Source organism: Oncorhynchus masou, chromosome 31 (assembly GCF_036934945.1).
Source record: "Oncorhynchus masou masou isolate Uvic2021 chromosome 31, UVic_Omas_1.1, whole genome shotgun sequence".
Taxonomy (NCBI): Eukaryota; Metazoa; Chordata; class Actinopteri; order Salmoniformes; family Salmonidae; genus Oncorhynchus; species Oncorhynchus masou.
In genome coordinates, this window is record NC_088242.1 from 100,943,419 (window position 1) to 100,963,231 (window position 19,813).

General features: G+C 55.6%; 1 protein-coding gene across 4 annotated transcripts in view; it reads right to left on the reverse strand.

Moving 5' to 3' along the window:
* Nucleotides 1–19,813, reverse strand: part of tbc1d23 (TBC1 domain family, member 23) — a 71,961-nt gene that overhangs the window by 20,676 nt on the left and 31,472 nt on the right. For 2 of the 4 annotated variants that reach the window (XM_064952680.1, XM_064952682.1), the window contains exons 5-10: nt 18,659–18,782; nt 12,703–12,827; nt 12,174–12,220; nt 11,991–12,094; nt 9,232–9,354; nt 8,919–9,011 (exon numbers count right to left, since the gene is read on the reverse strand). In XM_064952680.1, the coding sequence (XP_064808752.1) occupies nt 8,919–9,011; nt 9,232–9,354; nt 11,991–12,094; nt 12,174–12,220; nt 12,703–12,827; nt 18,659–18,782 (616 nt within the window). Of the gene's footprint in view, nt 1–8,918; nt 9,012–9,210; nt 9,355–11,990; nt 12,095–12,173; nt 12,221–12,702; nt 12,828–18,658; nt 18,783–19,813 lie in introns of all 4 variants that reach the window. The other 2 variants (XM_064952681.1, XM_064952679.1) reach the window with 1 other exon arrangement.

Here is a 19,813-nt window from a genome sequence, read left to right on the forward strand (position 1 = left end):
CCTACGGAGACGGCCGGTTTATACCCTACGGAGACGGACGGTTTATCCCCTACGGAGACGGACGGTTTATACCCTACGGAGACGGCCGGTTTATACCCTACGGAGACGGACGGTTTATACCCTACGGAGACGGCCGGTTTATCCCCTACGGAGACGGACGGTTTATACCCTACGGAGAAGCCGGTTTATACCCTACGGAGACGGACGATTTATACCCTACGGAGACGGACGGTTTATACCCTACGGAGACGGACGGTTTGTTGCAATGTTTTTGGTCACAAAAGGGTCGGCTCCTTGTATTGCGCTCAGACATTCAATGTTTTTTATTTCACGTTTGTTTAACCAGGTAGGTAGGTAGGTAGGTAGGTAGGTGGGTGGGTGGGTGGGTATGTATGTATGTATGTTTTTTATTTCACGTTTGTTTAACCAGGTAGGTAGGTAGGTAGGTAGGTAGGTAGGTGGGTGGGTGGGTGGGTGGGTACGTAAGATAAAGTAATAATATTAAAAACTCTTATACACAAATATACACTTGTGTACTTCGGTTACAGGGTGAGACAGCAATCACAACAACAACAAAAATGTACTTCACGCTTCACATATGAAATAAATATATCTTGAGTTATTAATTCGCCTCTACAAATATACGTACACACACACACACACACACACACACACACACACACACACACACTGCTCAAAAAAATAAAGGGAACACTAAAATAACACATCCTAGATCTGAATGAATTAAATATTAAATATATCACCGTTCCCCCCCACACTCTCCTCCACCGTCCCCCCCACACTCTCCTCCACCGTCCCCCCCCACACTCTCCTCCACCGTCAACCCCCACACTCTCCTCCACCGTCCCCCCCACACTCTCCTCCACCGTCCCCCCCACACTGTCCTCCATTGTCCCCCTCCACAATCTCCCCCACATTCTCCTCCACCGCCCCCCTCCACACTCTCCTCCACCCCCCCCCACACTCTCCTCCACCGTCCCCCCCACACTCTCCTCCACCTTCCCCGCCACACTCTCCTCCACCGTCCCCCCCACTCTCCTCCACCTTCCCCGCCACACTCTCCTCCACCGTCCCCCCCACACTCTCCTCCACCTTCCCCGCCACACTCTCCTCCACCGTCCCCCCCACACTCTCCTCCATCGTCTCCCCCACACTCTCCTCCACCGCCCCCCCCACAATCTCCTCCACCGCCCCCCCCCCCACAATCTCCTCCACCGTCCCCCCACACTCTCCTCCACCGTCCCCCTCCACACTCTCCTCCACCGCCCCCCCCCCACACTCTCCTCCCCCGCCCCCCCCTCACTCTCCTCCACCGTCCCCCCACACTCTCCTCCACCGTCCCCCCCACACTCTCCTCCACCGTCCCCCCCCCACACTCTACTCCACCGTCCCCCCACACTCTCCTCCACCGTCCCCCTCCCCCTTCTCCTCTACCGTCCCCCTCTCCCCATTCTCCTCCACCGTCCCCTCTCCCCATTCTCCTCCACCGTCCCCCTCCCCCTTCTCCTCTACCGTCCCCCTCCCCATTCTCCTCCACCGTCCCACCTCCCCATTCTCCTCCACCGTCCCCTCTCCCCATTCTCCTCCTCCGTCCCCCTCCCCATTCTCCTCCACCGTCCCCTCTCCCCATTCTCCTCCACCGTCCCCTCTCCCCATTCTCCTCTACCGTCCCCCCTCCCCATTGTCCTCCACCGTCCCCCTCCACACTCTCCTCCACCGTCCCCCCCACACTCTCCTCCACCGTCCCCACCCACATTCTCCTCCACCGTCCCCTCTCCCCATTCTCCTCCACCGTCCCCCTCTCCCCATTCTCCTCCACCGTCCCCTCTACCCATTCTCCTCCACCGTCCCCCCTCCCCCTTCTCCTCTACCGTCCCCTCTCCCCATTCTCCTCTACCGTCCCCTCTCCCCATTCTCCTCCACCGTCCCCCCTCCCCCTTCTCCTCTACCGTCCCACCTCCCCATTCTCCTCCACCGTCCCCCTCCCCATTCTCCTCCACCGTCCCCCTCCCCATTCTCCTCCACCGTCCCCCTCCCCATTCTCCTCCACCGTCCCCTCTCCCCATTCTCCTCCACCGTCCCCCTCCCCATTCTCCTCCACCGTCCCCCTCCCCATTCTCCTCCACCGTCCCCCTCCCCATTCTCCTCTACCGTCCCCCCTCCCCATTCTCCTCTACCGTCCCCCTCCCCATTCTCCTCTACCGTCCCCCTCCCCATTCTCCTCCACCGTCCCCCTCCCCATTCTCCTCCACCGTCCCCCTCCCCATTCTCCTCCACCGTCCCCCTCCCCATTCTCCTCCACCGTCCCCTCTCCCCATTCTCCTCCACCGTCCCCCCTCCCCATTCTCCTCCACCGTCCCCCTCCCCATTCTCCTCCACCGTCCCCCCTCCCCATTCTCCTCCACCGTCCCCCCTCCCCATTCTCCTCCACCGTCCCCCTCCCCATTCTCCTCCACCGTCCCCCTCCCCATTCTCCTCCACCCCATTCTCCTCCACCGTCCCCCCTCCCCATTCTCCTCCACCGTCCCCTCTCCCCATTCTCCTCCACCGTCCCCCCTCCCCATTCTCCTCCACCGTCCCTCCTCCCCATTCTCCTCCACCGTCCCCTCTCCCCATTCTCCTCCACCGTCCCCCTCCCCATTCTCCTCCACCGTCCCCCTCCCCATTCTCCTCCACCGTCCCCCTCTCCATTCTCCTCCACCGTCCCTCCTCCCCATTCTCCTCCACCGTCCCCTCTCCCCATTCTCCTCCACCGTCCCCCCTCCCCATTCTCCTCTACCGTCCCCCTCCCCATTCTCCTCCACCGTCCCCCCTCCCCATTCTCCTCCACCGTCCCTCCTCCCCATTCTCCTCCACCGTCCCCTCTCCCCATTCTCCTCCACCGTCCCCCCCCTCCCCATTCTCCTCCACCGTCCCCCTCCCCATTCTCCTCCACCGTCCCTCCTCCCCATTCTCCTCCACCGTCCCCCCTCCCCATTCTCCTCCACCGTCCCCCCTCCCCATTCTCCTCCACCGTCCCCACCCACATTCTCCTCCACCGTCCCCCCCACACTCTCCTCCATCGTCCCCCCTCCCCTCCATCGTCCCCCTCCCCACTCTCCACACTCTCCTCCATCGTCCCCCCTCCCCTCCATCGTCCCCCTCCCCACTCTCCACACTCTCCTCCATCGTCCAAACTCTCCTCCATCGTCCACACTCTCCTCCACCGTCCCCGTCCACACTCTCCTCCATCGTCCCCCTCCACATTCTCCCCCTCCACATTCTCCTCCATCGTCCCCCTCCACATTCTCCCCCCTCCACATTCTCTTCCATCCCCCCCCCACACTCTCCTCCACCGTCCCCCCCCCCACACACTCTCCTCCACCGTCCCCCCTCCACATTCTCCTCCACCGTCCCACCCCACACTCTCTTCCACCGCCCCCCCCACACACACACTCTCCTCCACACACACACTCTCCTCCGCCCCCCCCCACACACACACACTCTCCTCCACCGTTTCCCCCCACACTCTCCTCCACCGTCCCCCCCCACACTCTCCTCCACCGTCCCCCACACTCTCCTCCACCGTCAACCCCCACACTCTCCTCCACCGTCCCCCCCACACTCTCCTCCTCCACCCCCCCCCCACACTCTCCTCCACCGTCCCCCCCACACTGTCCTCCATCGTCCCCCTCCAAAATCTCCCCCCCACATTCTCCTCCACCGCCCCCTCCACACTCTCCTCCACCGCCCCCCCACACTCTCCTCCACCGCCCCCCCACACTCTCCTCCACCGTCCCCCCACACTCTCCTCCACTGTCCCCCCACACTCTCCTCCATCGTCTCCCCCCCACACTCTCCTCCACCGCCCCCCACAATCTCCTCCACCGCCCCCCACACTCTCCTCCATCGTCTCCCCCCACACTCTCCTCCACCGCCCCCCACAATCTCCTCCACCGTCACCCCCACACTCTCCTCCACCGTCCCCCCTCCACACTCTCCTCCACCGTCCCCCCTCCACACTCTACTCCACCGTCCCCCCCACACTCTCCTCCATTGTCCACACTCTCCTCCACCGTCCCCCCACATTCTCCTCCACCATCCCCCCACATTCTCCTCCATCGTCCACCCCCACACTCTCCTCCACCGTCCCCCCCCACACTCTCCTCCACCGTCCCCCCACACTCTCCTCCACCGTCCCCCCCACACTCTCCTCCACCGTCCCCACCCACATTCTCCTCCACCGTCCCCCTCCACACTCTCCTCCGTCGCCCCCACATTCTCCTCCACCGTCCCCCCCACACTCTCCTCCACCGTCCCCCTCCACACTCTCCTCCGTCCCCCTCCACACTCTCCTCCGTCGCCCCCCACACTCTCCTCCACCGTCCCCCCCACACTCTCCTCCACCGTCCCCCCCACACTCTCCTCCACCGTCCCCCCCACACTCTCCTCCACCGTCCCCCCACACTCTCCTCCATTGTCCACACTCTCCTCCACCGTCCCCCTCCACCGTCCCCCCCACATTCTCCTCCACCGCCCCCCACACTCTCCTCCATCGTCCCCCCCACACTCTCCTCCACCGCCCCCCCACACTCTCCTCCACCGTCCCCCCACACTCTCCTCCACCGTCCCCCCACACTCTCCTCCACCGTCCTCCCCACACTCTCCTCCACCGTTCCCCCCACACTCTCCTCCACCGTCCCCCCACACTCTCCTCCATCGTCCCCCCCCACATTCTCCACCACCGTCCCCCCCCCACACTCTTCTCCACCGTCCCCCTCCACACTCTCCTCTACCGTCCCCCTCCACCGTCCCCCACATTCTACTCCACCGCCCCCTCCACACTCTCCTCCACCGCCCCCCACACTCTCCTCCACCGCCCCCTCCACACTCTCCTCCACTGTACCCCCACACTCTCCTCCATCGTCCCCCCCACACTCTCCTCCACCGTCCCCCACACTGTCCTCCATCGTCCCCCTCCAAAATCTCCCCCCCCACATTCTCCTCCACCGCCCCCTCCACACTCTCCTCCACCGCCCCCCACACTCTCCTCCACCGCCCCCCCCACACTCTCCTCCACCGTCCCCCCACACTCTCCTCCACTGTCCCCCCCACACTCTCCTCCATCGTCTCCCCCCCACACTCTCCTCCACCGCCCCCACAATCTCCTCCACCGCCCCCCACACTCTCCTCCATCGTCTCCCCCCACACTCTCCTCCACCGCCCCCACAATCTCCTCCACCGTCACCCCCACACTCTCCTCCACCGTCCCCCCTCCACACTCTCCTCCACCGTCCCCCTCCACACTCTCCTCCACCGTCCCCCCCACACTCTCCTCCATTGTCCACACTCTCCTCCACCGTCCCCCCACATTCTCCTCCACCATCCCCCCCACATTCTCCTCCATCGTCCACCCCCACACTCTCCTCCACCGTCCCCCCCACACTCTCCTCCACCGTCCCCCCACACTCTCCTCCACCGTCCCCCCACACTCTCCTCCACCGTCCCCCCACACTCTCCTCCACCGTCCCCACCCACATTCTCCTCCACCGTCCCCCTCCACACTCTCCTCCGTCGCCCCCACATTCTCCTCCACCGTCCCCCCACACTCTCCTCCACCGTCCCCCTCCACACTCTCCTCCTTCCCCCTCCACACTCTCCTCCGTCGCCCCCCCACACTCTCCTCCACCGTCCCCCCCACACTCTCCTCCACCGTCCCCCCCACACTCTCCTCCACCGTCCCCCCACACTCTCCTCCACCGTCCCCCCCACACTCTCCTCCATTGTCCACACTCTCCTCCACCGTCCCCCCCCTCCACCGTCCCCCCACATTCTCCTCCACCGCCCCCCCACACTCTCCTCCATCGTCCCCCCCCACACTCTCCTCCACCGCCCCCCCCACACTCTCCTCCACCGTCCCCCCACACTCTCCTCCACCGTCCCCCCCACACTCTCCTCCACCGTCCCTCCCCACACTCTCCTCCACCGTTCCCCCCACACTCTCCTCCACCGTCCCCCCACACTCTCCTCCATCGTCCCCCCCACATTCTCCACCACCGTCCCCCCCCACACTCTTCTCCACCGTCCCCCCTCCCACACTCTCCTCTACCGTCCCCCCCTCCACCGTCCCCCCCACATTCTACTCCACCGCCCCCTCCACACTCTCCTCCACCGCCCCCCCCACACTCTCCTCCACCGTCCCCCCCCACACTCTCCTCCACTGTACCCCCCACACTCTCCTCCATCGTCCCCCCACACTCTCCTCCACCGCCCCCCCACAATCTCCTCCACCGCCCCCCACAATCTCCTCCACCGTCACCCCCACACTCTCCTCCACCGTCCCCCCTCCACACTCTCCTCCACCGTCCCCCCACACTCTCCTCCACCGCCCCCCCCATTCTCCTCCACCCCCCCACATTCTCCTCCATCGTCCACCCCCACACTCTCCTCCACCGTCCCCCCACACTCTCCTCCACCCCCCCCTCACTCTCCTCCACCGTCCCCCCACACTCTCCTCCACCGTCCCCCCACACTCTCCTCCACCGTCCCCACCCACATTCTCCTCCACCGTCCCCACCCACATTCTCCTCCACCGTCCCCCTCCACACTCTCCTCCACCGTCCCCCCCACACTCTCCTCCGTCGCCCCCACATTCTCCTCCACCGTCCCCCCCACACTCTCCTCCACCGCCCCCTCCACACTCTCCTCCGTCCCCCCCACACTCTCCTCCGTCGCCCCCCCACACTCTCCTCCACCGTCCCCCCACACTCTCCTCCACCGTCCCCCCCCCCCACACTCTCCTCCACCGTCCCCCCACACTCTCCTCCATTGTCTACTCTCCTCCACCGTCCCCCTCCACCGTCCCCCCACATTCTCCTCCACCCCCCCCACACTCTCCTCCATCGTCCCCCCACACTCTCCTCCACCGTCCCCCCCACACTCTCCTCCACCGTTCCCCCCACACTCTCCTCCACCGTCCCCCCACACTCTCCTCCACCGTCCCCCACACTCTCCTCCACCGTTCCCCCCACACTCTCCTCCACCGTCCCCCCCACACTCTCCTCCATCGTCCCCCCACATTCTCTCCACCACCGCCCCCCCACACTCTCCTCCACCGTCCCCCCTCCACACTCTCCTCTACCGTCCCCCCTCCACCGTCCCCCACAGTCTCCTCCACCGTCCCCCCACATTCTCCTCCACCGCCCCCCTCCACACTCTCCTCCACCGCCCCCTCCACACTCTCCTCCACACTCTCCTCCACCGTCCCCCTCCACACTTTCCTCCACCGTCCCCCCACACTCTCCTCCACCGTCCCCCTCCACACTCTCCTCCACCGTCCCCCCCACACTCTCCTCTACCGTCCCCCTCCACCGTCCCCCACACTCTCCTCCACCGTCCCCCCACACTCTCCTCCACCGCCCCCCCCACACTCTCCTCCACCGCCCCCCCACACTCTCATCCATCGCCCCCCACACTCTCCTCCACCGTCCCCCCACAATCTCCTCCACCGTCCCCCCCACACTCTCCACCACCGCCCCCCCCACACTCTCCTCCACCGTCCCCCCCACTCTCCTCCACCGCCCCCTCCACACTCTCCTCCACCGTCCCCCCACACTCTCCTCCATCGTCCCCCACACTCTCCTCCACCGTCCCCCCCACACTCTCCTCCATCGTCCCGCCAACATTCTCCACCACCGTCCCCCCCACACTCTCCTCCACCGTCCCCCCACATTCTCCTCCACCACCCCCCCTCCACACTCTCCTCCACCATCCCCCCACATTCTCCTCCACCGCCCCCCTCCACACTCTCCTCCACCGTCCCCCTCCACACTCTCCTCCACCGTCCCCCCACACTCTCCTCCATCGTCCCCCCAACACTCTCTTCCACCGCCCCCACACTCTCCTCCATCGTCCCCCCACACTCTCCTCCACCGCCCCCACACTCTCCACCACCGCCCCCCCACACTCTCCTCCACCGTCCCCCCCCACACTGTCCTCCACCGTCCCCCCACACTCTCCTCCACCGCCCCCCTCCACACTCTCCTCCACCGTCCCCCCACACTCTCCTCCATCGTCCCACCCCACACTCTCCTCCACCGTCCCCACACTCTCCTCCATCGTCCCCCCCACACTCTCCTCTACCGTCCCCCCACACTCTCCTCCACCGTCCCCTCTCCCCATTCTCCTCCACCGCCCCCTCTCCCCATTCTCCTCCACCGCCCCCCCCACACTCTCCTCCACCGTCCCCCCACACTGTCCTCCACCGTCCCCCCCACACTCTCCTCCATCGTCCCACCCCACACTCTCCTCCACCGTCCCCACACTCTCCTCCATCGTCCCCCCCCACACTCTCCTCTACCGTCCCCTCTCCCCATTCTCCTCCACCGTCCCCTCTCCCCATTCTCCTCCACCGCCCCCTCTCCCCATTCTCCTCCATCGTCCCCCCCCCTCCACATTCCCCTCCATCATCCCCCCATCCCCATTCTCCTCCACCGCCCCCTCTCCCCATTCTCCTCCATCGTCCCCCTCCTCCACATTTCCCCCCCCTCCACATTCCCCTCCATCATCCCCCTCTCCCCATTCTCCTCCACCGTCCCCTCTCCCCATTCTCCTCTACCGTCCCCTCTCCCCATTCTCCTCCACCGTCCCCTCTCCCCATTCTCCTCCACCGCCCCCTCTCCCCATTCTCCTCCATCGTCCCCCCCCCTCCACATTCCCCTCCATCATCCCCCCATCCCCATTCTCCTCCACCGCCCCCTCTCCCCATTCTCCTCCATCGTCCCCCCCCCCTCCACATTCCCCTCCATCATCCCCCTCTCCCCATTCTCCTCCACCGTCCCCTCTCCCCATTCTCCTCTACCGTCCCCTCTCCCCATTCTCCTCTCCCTAGTCTCCAGCCCCCCCCCCCTAGGTCTCACCAAGTCTGAGTCCAGGTGGAAGGCAGTAGAGAGGTGTCCAGCGTTGTACTGCTCAGCAGGTCGACAGTCCACCACAAAGAACCGAACCCCTTCCTGGGACAGGTCGATAGAGACATTTCTATTACATGTAGTAGGAATATCAAAGTAATTTGTAGTTTGGTTATTGCTACTAAAATGCTACATTAATCCTTACAGTAATTAGCCATTTGATTTTCCACTAACATTTTCAGTCCAACTAAAACTGTCACTACAGTAACATGTTCACCGAAAATGAAAGCCTTGTTGAACGCACCTCAGGGGTGCTGTTACTCACAGGCTGCAGCTGGTTGGCCTGCAGTATCTCAGGGACAGACACAGGGAGACAGAGAGCCTGACTCAGATCCATGTCTTCCTCCTTCAGTGCCACCAGGCTGGACCCAAACAAGTTCTGGTTCTCCTACAGACACAGAGAGAGAGAGTCAACGTCTGGTTCTCCAATAGACAGAGAGAGTCAACGTCTGGTTCTCCAATAGACAGAGAGAGTCAACGTCTGGTTCTCCTACACCCACAGAGACATACTGCTACATACATTATGAAAGCAACTTAACATGACCCAAAGAAGAGAATTAAAACAGTTCAGAGAAATGTAAAGGTATTCTCCAATGACATTTACCTTCTTCTTCCCTCACAATACTGCCACTTACTGCATGGGCCTGCAGCAACTTCAGTTATATTCAACCGGGCTCCATGTTAGTTGTGTTGTACTGAGAATGTTGTTAATTGACTACAGCTCAGCGTTCAACACCATAGTGCCCTCAAAGCTCATCAATAAGCTAAGGATCCTGGGACTAAACACCTCCCTCTGCAACTAGATCCTGGACTTCCTGACGGGGCGTCCCCAGCTGGTAAGGGTAGGGAAGAACACATCCACCACACTGATCCTCAACACTGGGGCCCTCGGGTGTGTGCTCAGTCCCCTCCTGTACTCCCTGTTCACCCATGACTGCATGGCCAGGCACCACTCCAACTCCATCATTAAGTTCGCTGACGACACAACAGTGGTAGGCCTGATCACCGACAACGATGAGACAGCTTATAGGGAGGAGGTCAGAGACCTGGCCGGGTGGTGCCAGGACAACAACCTCTCCCTCAAAGATGAGACGGCCTATAGGGTTGGAGGTCAGAGACCTGGCCGGGTGGTGCCAGGACAACAACCTCCCCCTCAAAGATGAGACGGCCTATAGGGTTGGAGGTCAGAGACCTGGCCGGGTGGTGCCAGGACAACAACCTCCCCCTCAATGTGAGCAAGACAAAAGGAGCTGATCGTGGAATACAGGAAAGGGCGGGCTGAACAGGCCCCCATTAACATCAACGGGGCTGTAGTGGAGCGGGTCGAGAGTTTCAAGTTCCTTGGTGTCCACATCACCAACAAACTAGAATGGTCCGAACACACCAAGACAGTTGTGAAGAGGGCACTACCACACCTTTTCCCCCTCAGGAAACTGAAAAGATTTGGCATGGGTCCCCAGATCCTCAAAAGGTTCTACAGCTGCACCATCGAGTGCATCACTGCCTGGTATGGCAACTACTCAGCATCTGACCGTAAGGCGCTACAGAGGGTAGTGAGAATGGGCCAGTACATCACTGGGGCCAAACTTCCTACCATCCAGGACCTCTATATTAGGCGGTGTCAGAGGAAGGCCCTAACAAATGTCAAAGACTCCTGCCACCCAAGTCATAGACTTTTCACTCTGTACCGGTACCCCCTGTATATAGTCTCCACATTGATTCTGTACCGGTACCCCCTGTATATAGCCTTCACACTGACTCGGTACCAGTACCTCCTGTATATAGCCTCCACATTGACTCTGTACCGTAACACCCTGTATATAGCCTCCGCATTGACTCTGTACCGGTACCCCATGTATATAGCCTCCACATTGACTCTGTACCGGTACCCCATGTATATAGCCTTCACACTGACTCGGTACCAGTACCTCCTGTATATAGCCTCCACATTGACTCTGTACCGTAACACCCTGTATATAGCCTCCGCATTGACTCTGTACCGGTACCCCATGTATATAGCCTCCACATTGACTCTGTACCGGTACCCCATGTATATAGCCTTCACACTGACTCGGTACCAGTACCTCCTGTATATAGCCTCCACATTGACTCTGTACCGTAACACCCTGTATATAGCCTCCGCATTGACTCTGTACTGGTACCCCATGTATATAGCCTCCACATTGACTCTGTACCGGTACCCCCTGTATATAGCCTCCATATTGACTCTGTACCGGTACCCCATGTATATAGCCTCCACATTGACTCTGTACCGGTACCCCCTGTATATAGCCTCCACATTGACTCTGTACCGGTACCCCATGTATATAGCCTTCACACTGACTCTGTACCGGTACCCCCTGTATATAACCTTCACACTGACTCTGTACCGGTACCCCCTGTATATAGCCTCCACATTGACTCTGTACCGGTACCCCTTGTATATAACTTTATTTAGGTAAGTATTTTCTTAACTCTATATTCTGAAAACTTGTTGGTTAAGAGCTTGAAAGTAAGCATTTTACAGTAAGGTATTCGCCCCGTGCCAGCTGTATTGAGCAGGGCCCCGTGCCAGCTGTATTGAGCAGAGCCCCGTGCCAGCTGTATTGAGCAGAGCCCCGTGCCAGCTGTATTGAGCAGGGCCCCGTGCCAGCTGTATTGAGCAGAGCCCCGTGCCAGCTGTATTGAGCAGAGCCCCGTGCCAGCTGTATTGAGCAGGGCCCCGTGCCAGCTGTATTGAGCAGGGCCCCGTGCCAGCTGTATTGAGCAGGGCCCCGTGCCAGCTGTATTGAGCAGGGCCCCGTGCCAGCTGTATTGAACAGGGCCCCGTGCCAGCTGTATTGAGCAGGGCCCCGTGCCAGCTGTATTGAGCAGGGCCCCATGCCAGCTGTATTGAGCAGGGCCCCATGCCAGCTGTATTGAGCAGGGCCCCATGCCAGATGTATTGAGCAGGGCCCCATGCCAGCTGTATTGAGCAGGGCCCCATGCCAGCTGTATAAGGAGGGACCCATAACAGTACTTTACCTTTCTGAGAGACAGAGGGGTCTTGCTCCAGTAATACTGGGCCAGAGAGAACAGGTCTTCTATATCATCAGCCTCTAACAGGGCAGGAGAGTCCTCCAACATCTCTGTAACAAACACACAGGTTAGATCCCTGCATTCAACACACAGCAGCCTAGAAGTTGAATCCAGAAGCAGATAACTTACTAATGATATCTTCTTTACTGTCCCCTTCTTGTTGCAGGATGTTATCTCTAGTGGGGGAACAAACAGGATGTTATCTCTAGTGGGGGAACAAACAGGATGTTATCTCTAGTGGGGGAACAAACAGGATGTTATCTCTAGTGGGGGAACAAACAGGATGTTATCTCTAGTGGGGGAACAAACAGGATGTTATCTCTAGGGGGGGAACAAACAGGATGTTATCTCTAGTGGGGGAACAAACAGGATGTTATCTCTAGTGGGGGAACAAACAGGATGTTATCTCTAGTGGGGGAACAAACAGGATGTTATCTCTAGGGCGGGAACAAACAGGATGTTATCTCTAGGGGGGGAACAAACAGGATGTTATCTCTAGTGGGGGAACAAACAGGATGTTATCTCTAGGGGGAACCAAAAGTAATAAAGGAATATCAAAGCACTGAAGACCTGGTATTGATACGTTTGTGATAGTAATTTGCGGTAGCTGTGTGTTGTAATCTGGTTTGTATTATGAATATGATGTAATAGTGGGTACTTGGCATTGACGAGGATGATGAGCAGGAGGAAGAAGATGAGGAAGGGGTCAGCCTGTTGGAGGTAAAAGTCCCACATGGCCTGAGTCACCTCTGGTAGGCAGTGACTGGAGAACAGACTGCCGAGCTGTAGGATACACAACATACCAGTCACAATCCACCATCCCACTGCAAGGTAACATTTCAAACCTAATAGGCTGTACTGACATACCCAGTGTATAGTGTAGGAGTCTGGGGTTAGATAGACATACCCAGTGTATAGTGTAGGAGTCTGGGGTTAGATAGACATACCCAGTGTATAGTGTAGGAGTCTGGGGTTAGATAGACATACCCAGTGTATAGTGTAGGAGTCTGGGGTTAGATAGACATACCCAGTCTGGGGTTAGATAGACATACCCAGTGTATAGTGTAGGAGTCTGGGGTTAGATAGACATACCCAGTGTATAGTGTAGGAGTCTGGGGTTAGATAGACATACCCAGTGTATAGTGTAGGAGTCTGGGGTTAGATAGACATACCCAGTCTGGGGTTAGATAGACATACCCAGTGTATAGTGTAGGAGTCTGGGGTTAGATAGACATACCCAGTGTATAGTGTAGGAGTCTGGGGTTAGATAGACATACCCAGTGTATAGTGTAGGAGTCTGGGGTTAGATAGACATACCCAGTGTATAGTGTAGGAGTCTGGGGTTAGATAGACATACCCAGTGTATAGTGTAGGAGTCTGGGGTTAGATAGACATACCCAGTGTATAGTGTAGGAGTCTGGGGTTAGATAGACATACCCAGTGTATAGTGTAGGAGTCTGGGGTTAGATAGACATACCCAGTCTGGGGTTAGATAGACATACCCAGTGTATAGTGTAGGAGTCTGGGGTTAGATAGACATACCCAGTGTATAGTGTAGGAGTCTGGGGTTAGATAGACATACCCAGTGTATAGTGTAGGAGTCTGGGGTTAGATAGACATACCCAGTGTATAGTGTAGGAGTCTGGGGTTAGATAGACATACCCAGTGTATAGTGTAGGAGTCTGGGGTCAGATAGACATACCCAGTGTATAGTGTAGGAGTCTGGGGTTAGATAGACATACCCAGTGTATAGTGTAGGAGTCTGGGGTTAGATAGACATACCCAGTGTATAGTGTAGGAGTCTGGGGTTAGATAGACATACCCAGTGTATAGTGTAGGAGTCTGGGGTTAGATAGACATACCCAGTCTGGGGTCAGATAGACATACCCAGTCTGGGGTTAGATAGACATACCCAGTGTATAGTGTAGGAGTCTGGGGTTAGATAGACATACCCAGTGTATAGTGTAGGAGTCTGGGGTTAGATAGACATACCCAGTGTATAGTGTAGGAGTCTGGGGTTAGATAGACATACCCAGTGTATAGTGTAGGAGTCTGGGGTTAGATAGACATACCCAGTGTATAGTGTAGGAGTCTGGGGTTAGATAGACATACCCAGTCTGGGGTTAGATAGACATACCCAGTGTATAGTGTAGGAGTCTGGGGTTAGATAGACATACCCAGTGTATAGTGTAGGAGTCTGGGGTTAGATAGACATACCCAGTCTGGGGTTAGATAGACATACCCAGTGTATAGTGTAGGAGTCTGGGGTTAGATAGACATACCCAGTGTATAGTGTAGGAGTCTGGGGTTAGATAGACATACCCAGTGTATAGTGTAGGAGTCTGGGGTTAGATAGACATACCCAGTGTATAGTGTAGGAGTCTGGGGTTAGATAGACATACCCAGTGTATAGTGTAGGAGTCTGGGGTTAGATAGACATACCCAGTCTGGGGTTAGATAGACATACCCAGTCTGGGGTTAGATAGACATACCCAGTCTGGGGTTAGATAGACATACCCAGTCTGGGGTTAGATAGACATACCCAGTCTGGGGTTAGATAGACATACCCAGTCTGGGGTCAGATAGACATACCCAGTGTATAGTGTAGGAGTCTGGGGTTAGATAGACATACCCAGTGTATAGTGTAGGAGTCTGGGGTTAGATAGACATACCCAGTCTGGGGTTAGATAGACATACCCAGTCTGGGGTTAGATAGACATACCCAGTGTATAGTGTAGGAGTCTGGGGTTAGATAGACATACCCAGTGTATAGTGTAGGAGTCTGGGGTTAGATAGACATACCCAGTGTATAGTGTAGGAGTCTGGGGTTAGATAGACATACCCAGTGTATAGTGTAGGAGTCTGGGGTTAGATAGACATACCCAGTGTATAGTGTAGGAGTCTGGGGTTAGATAGACATACCCAGTGTATAGTGTAGGAGTCTGGGGTTAGATAGACATACCCAGTGTATAGTGTAGGAGTCTGGGGTTAGATAGACATACCCAGTCTGGGGTTAGATAGACATACCCAGTGTATAGTGTAGGAGTCTGGGGTTAGATAGACATACCCAGTGTATAGTGTAGGAGTCTGGGGTTAGACATACCCAGTCTGGGGTTAGATAGACATACCCAGTCTGGGGTTAGATAGACATACCCAGTCTGGGGTCAGATAGACATACCCAGTGTATAGTGTAGGAGTCTGGGGTTAGATAGACATACCCAGTGTATAGTGTAGGAGTCTGGGGTTAGATAGACATACCCAGTGTATAGTGTAGGAGTCTGGGGTTAGATAGACATACCCAGTGTATAGTGTAGGAGTCTGGGGTTAGATAGACATACCCAGTGTATAGTGTAGGAGTCTGGGGTTAGATAGACATACCCAGTGTATAGTGTAGGAGTCTGGGGTTAGATAGACATACCCAGTGTATAGTGTAGGAGTCTGGGGTTAGATAGACATACCCAGTGTATAGTGTAGGAGTCTGGGGTTAGATAGACATACCCAGTCTGGGGTTAGATAGACATACCCAGTCTGGGGTTAGATAGACATACCCAGTCTGGGGTTAGATAGACATACCCAGTCTGGGGTTAGATAGACATACCCAGTCTGGGGTTAGATAGACATACCCAGTCTGGGGTTAGATAGACATACCCAGTCTGGGGTTAGATAGACATACCCAGTGTATAGTGTAGGAGTCTGGGGTTAGATAGACATACCCAGTGTATAGTGTAGGAGTCTGGGGTTAGATAGACATACCCAGTCTGGGGTTAGATAGACATACCCAGTCTGGGGTTAGATAGTGTAGGAGTCTGGGGTTAGATAGACATACCCAGTGTATAGTGTAGGAGTCTGGGGTTAGATAGACATACCCAGTGTATAGTGTAGGAGTCTGGGGTTAGATAGACATACCCAGTGTATAGTGTAGGAGTCTGGGGTTAGATAGACATACCCAGTGTATAGTGTAGGAGTCTGGGGTTAGATAGACATACCCAGTGTATAGTGTAGGAGTCTGGGGTTAGATAGACATACCCAGTGTATAGTGTAGGAGTCTGGGGTTAGATAGACTGGGGTTAGATAGACATACCCAGTGTATAGTGTAGGAGTCTGGGGTTAGATAGACATACCCAGTGTATAGTGTAGGAGTCTGGGGTTAGATAGACATACCCAGTGTATAGTGTAGTCTGGGGTTAGAGACATACCCTGTCTGGGGTTAGATAGACATACCCAGTGTATAGTGTAGGAGTCTGGGGTTAGATAGACATACCCAGTGTATAGTGTAGGAGTCTGGGGTTAGATAGACATACCCAGTGTATAGTGTAGGAGTCTGGGGTTAGATAGACATACCCAGTGTATAGTGTAGGAGTCTGGGGTTAGATAGACATACCCAGTGTATAGTGTAGGAGTCTGGGGTTAGTCTGGGGTTAGATAGACATACCCAGTCTGGGGTTAGATAGACATACCCAGTCTGGGGTCAGATAGACATACCCAGTGTATAGTGTAGGAGTCTGGGGTTAGATAGACATACCCAGTGTATAGTGTAGGAGTCTGGGGTCAGATAGACATACCCAGTGTATAGTGTAGGAGTCTGGGGTTAGATAGACATACATACCCAGTGTAGTGTATAGTGTAGGACATACCCAGTCTGGGGTTAGATAGACATACCCAGTGTATAGTGTAGGAGTCTGGGGTTAGATAGACATACCCAGTGTATAGTGTAGGAGTCTGGGGTTAGATAGACATACCCAGTGTATAGTGTAGGAGTCTGGGGTTAGATAGACATACCCAGTGTATAGTGTAGGAGTCTGGGGTTAGATAGACATACCCAGTCTGGGGTTAGATAGACATACCCAGTCTGGGGTTAGATAGACATACCCAGTCTGGGGTTAGATAGACATACCCAGTCTGGGGTTAGATAGACATACCCAGTCTGGGGTTAGATAGACATACCCAGTCTGGGGTTAGATAGACATACCCAGTCTGGGGTTAGATAGACATACCCAGTCTGGGGTCAGATAGACATACCCAGTCTGGGGTTAGATAGACATACCCAGTCTGGGGTTAGATAGACATACCCAGTCTGGGGTTAGATAGACATACCCAGTCTGGGGTTAGATAGACATACCCAGTCTGGGGTTAGATAGACATACCCAGTCTGGGGTTAGATAGACATACCCAGTGTATAGTGTAGGAGTCTGGGGTTAGATAGACATACCCAGTGTATAGTGTAGGAGTCTGGGGTTAGATAGACATACCCAGTGTATAGTGTAGGAGTCTGGGGTCAGATAGACATACCCAGTGTATAGTGTAGGAGTCTGGGGTTAGATAGACATACCCAGTCTGGGGTTAGATAGACATACCCAGTGTATAGTGTAGGAGTCTGGGGTTAGATAGACATACCCAGTGTATAGTGTAGGAGTCTGGGGTTAGATAGACATACCCAGTCTGGGGTTAGATAGACATACCCAGTCTGGGGTTAGATAGACATACCCAGTCTGGGGTTAGATAGACATACCCAGTCTGGGGTTAGATAGACATACCCAGTGTATAGTGTAGGAGTCTGGGGTTAGATAGACATACCCAGTCTGGGGTTAGATAGACATACCCAGTCTGGGGTTAGATAGACATACCCAGTCTGGGGTTAGATAGACATACCCAGTCTGGGGTTAGATAGACATACCCAGTCTGGGGTTAGATAGACATACCCAGTCTGGGGTTAGATAGACATACCCAGTGTATAGTGTAGGAGTCTGGGGTTAGATAGACATACCCAGTGTATAGTGTAGGAGTCTGGGGTTAGATAGACATACCCAGTGTATAGTGTAGGAGTCTGGGGTCAGATAGACATACCCAGTGTATAGTGTAGGAGTCTGGGGTTAGATAGACATACCCAGTCTGGGGTTAGATAGACATACCCAGTGTATAGTGTAGGAGTCTGGGGTTAGATAGACATACCCAGTGTATAGTGTAGGAGTCTGGGGTTAGATAGACATACCCAGTCTGGGGTTAGATAGACATACCCAGTCTGGGGTTAGATAGACATACCCAGTGTATAGTGTAGGAGTCTGGGGTTAGATAGACATACCCAGTGTATAGTGTAGGAGTCTGGGGTTAGATAGACATACCCAGTGTATAGTGTAGGAGTCTGGGGTTAGATAGACATACCCAGTCTGGGGTTAGATAGACATACCCAGTCTGGGGTTAGATAGACATACCCAGTCTGGGGTTAGATAGACATACCCAGTCTGGGGTTAGATAGACATACCCAGTCTGGGGTTAGATAGACATACCCAGTCTGGGGTTAGATAGACATACCCAGTGTATAGTGTAGGAGTCTGGGGTTAGATAGACATACCCAGTGTATAGTGTAGGAGTCTGGGGTTAGATAGACATACCCAGTGTATAGTGTAGGAGTCTGGGGTCAGATAGACATACCCAGTGTATAGTGTAGGAGTCTGGGGTTAGATAGACATACCCAGTCTGGGGTTAGATAGACATACCCAGTGTATAGTGTAGGAGTCTGGGGTTAGATAGACATACCCAGTGTATAGTGTAGGAGTCTGGGGTTAGATAGACCTACCCAGTGTATAGTGTAGGAGTCTGGGGTTAGATAGACCTACCCAGTGTATAGTGTAGGAGTCTGGGGTGATCTTCTTGGTGTCGAGGAAGGAGCAGAGTTCTGGTTCATGATACTGAAGCAGCAGTCTGTACAGGTGGAACGGACGGCCCTTCACTACACAGTCCCTGGACAGGAAGACGTACTGTTACACCTAGTGTTATTAAACATTCATCATGTTTAGCATAATATAATGTACAGTATGCATTAAGGTGTCTGTAAGAGAATAAACATGGTATAAATTAATGTAGACATTAATACATGCATTTCTATAGCTTCCTGCAAACGTACAATGGTGGGGGAGAGCCAAGATGGAGGTGTTGGCTTTAACACACTGGTGGGGGAGAGCCAAGATGGAGGTGTTGGCTTCAACACAATGGTGGGGGAGTTCCAAGATGGAGGTGTTGCCTTCAACACAATGGTGGGGGAGAGCCAAGATGGAGGTGTTGGCTTAAACACAATGGTGGGGGAGAGCCAAGATGGAGGTGTTGGCTTAAACACAATGGTGGGGGAGAGCCTAGATGGAGGTGTTGGCTTAAACACAATGGTGGGGGAGAGCCAAGATGGAGGTGTTGGCTTTAACAAAATTGTGGGGGAGTACCAAGATGGAGGTGTTGGTTTCAAGACAAAATTGTGGGGGAGTACCAAGATGGAGGTGTTGGTTTCAAGACAATGTTGGGGGAGAGCCAATATGGAGGTGTTGGCTTCAACACAACGGTTGGGGAGTACCAGATGGAGGTGTTGGCTTCAACACAGTGGTGGGGGAGAGCCAAGATGGAGGTGTTGGCTTCAACACAGTGGTGGGGGAGAGCCAAGATGGAGGTGTTGGCTTCAACACAGTGGTGGGGGAGTACCAAGATGGAGGTGTTGGATTCAACACAATGGTGGGGGAGAGCCAAGATGGAGGTGTTGGCTTCAATACAGTCATCAAGATCAGAGTTTCCCAACCCACTCCTCACCCCCAAGAAGTTTCACTTTTGCTTAACCCTAAACTGGTACACCTGATTTAATTAGTCAACGGCTTGATGATTAATTGACTAATTCTCAGTCCCTGAGAAACATCCCCACAGCATTATGCTGCCACCACCATTTTTAAAAACCCTTTATTTAACCAGGCAAGTCAGTTAAGAACAAATTCTTATTTCAATGATGGCCTGGG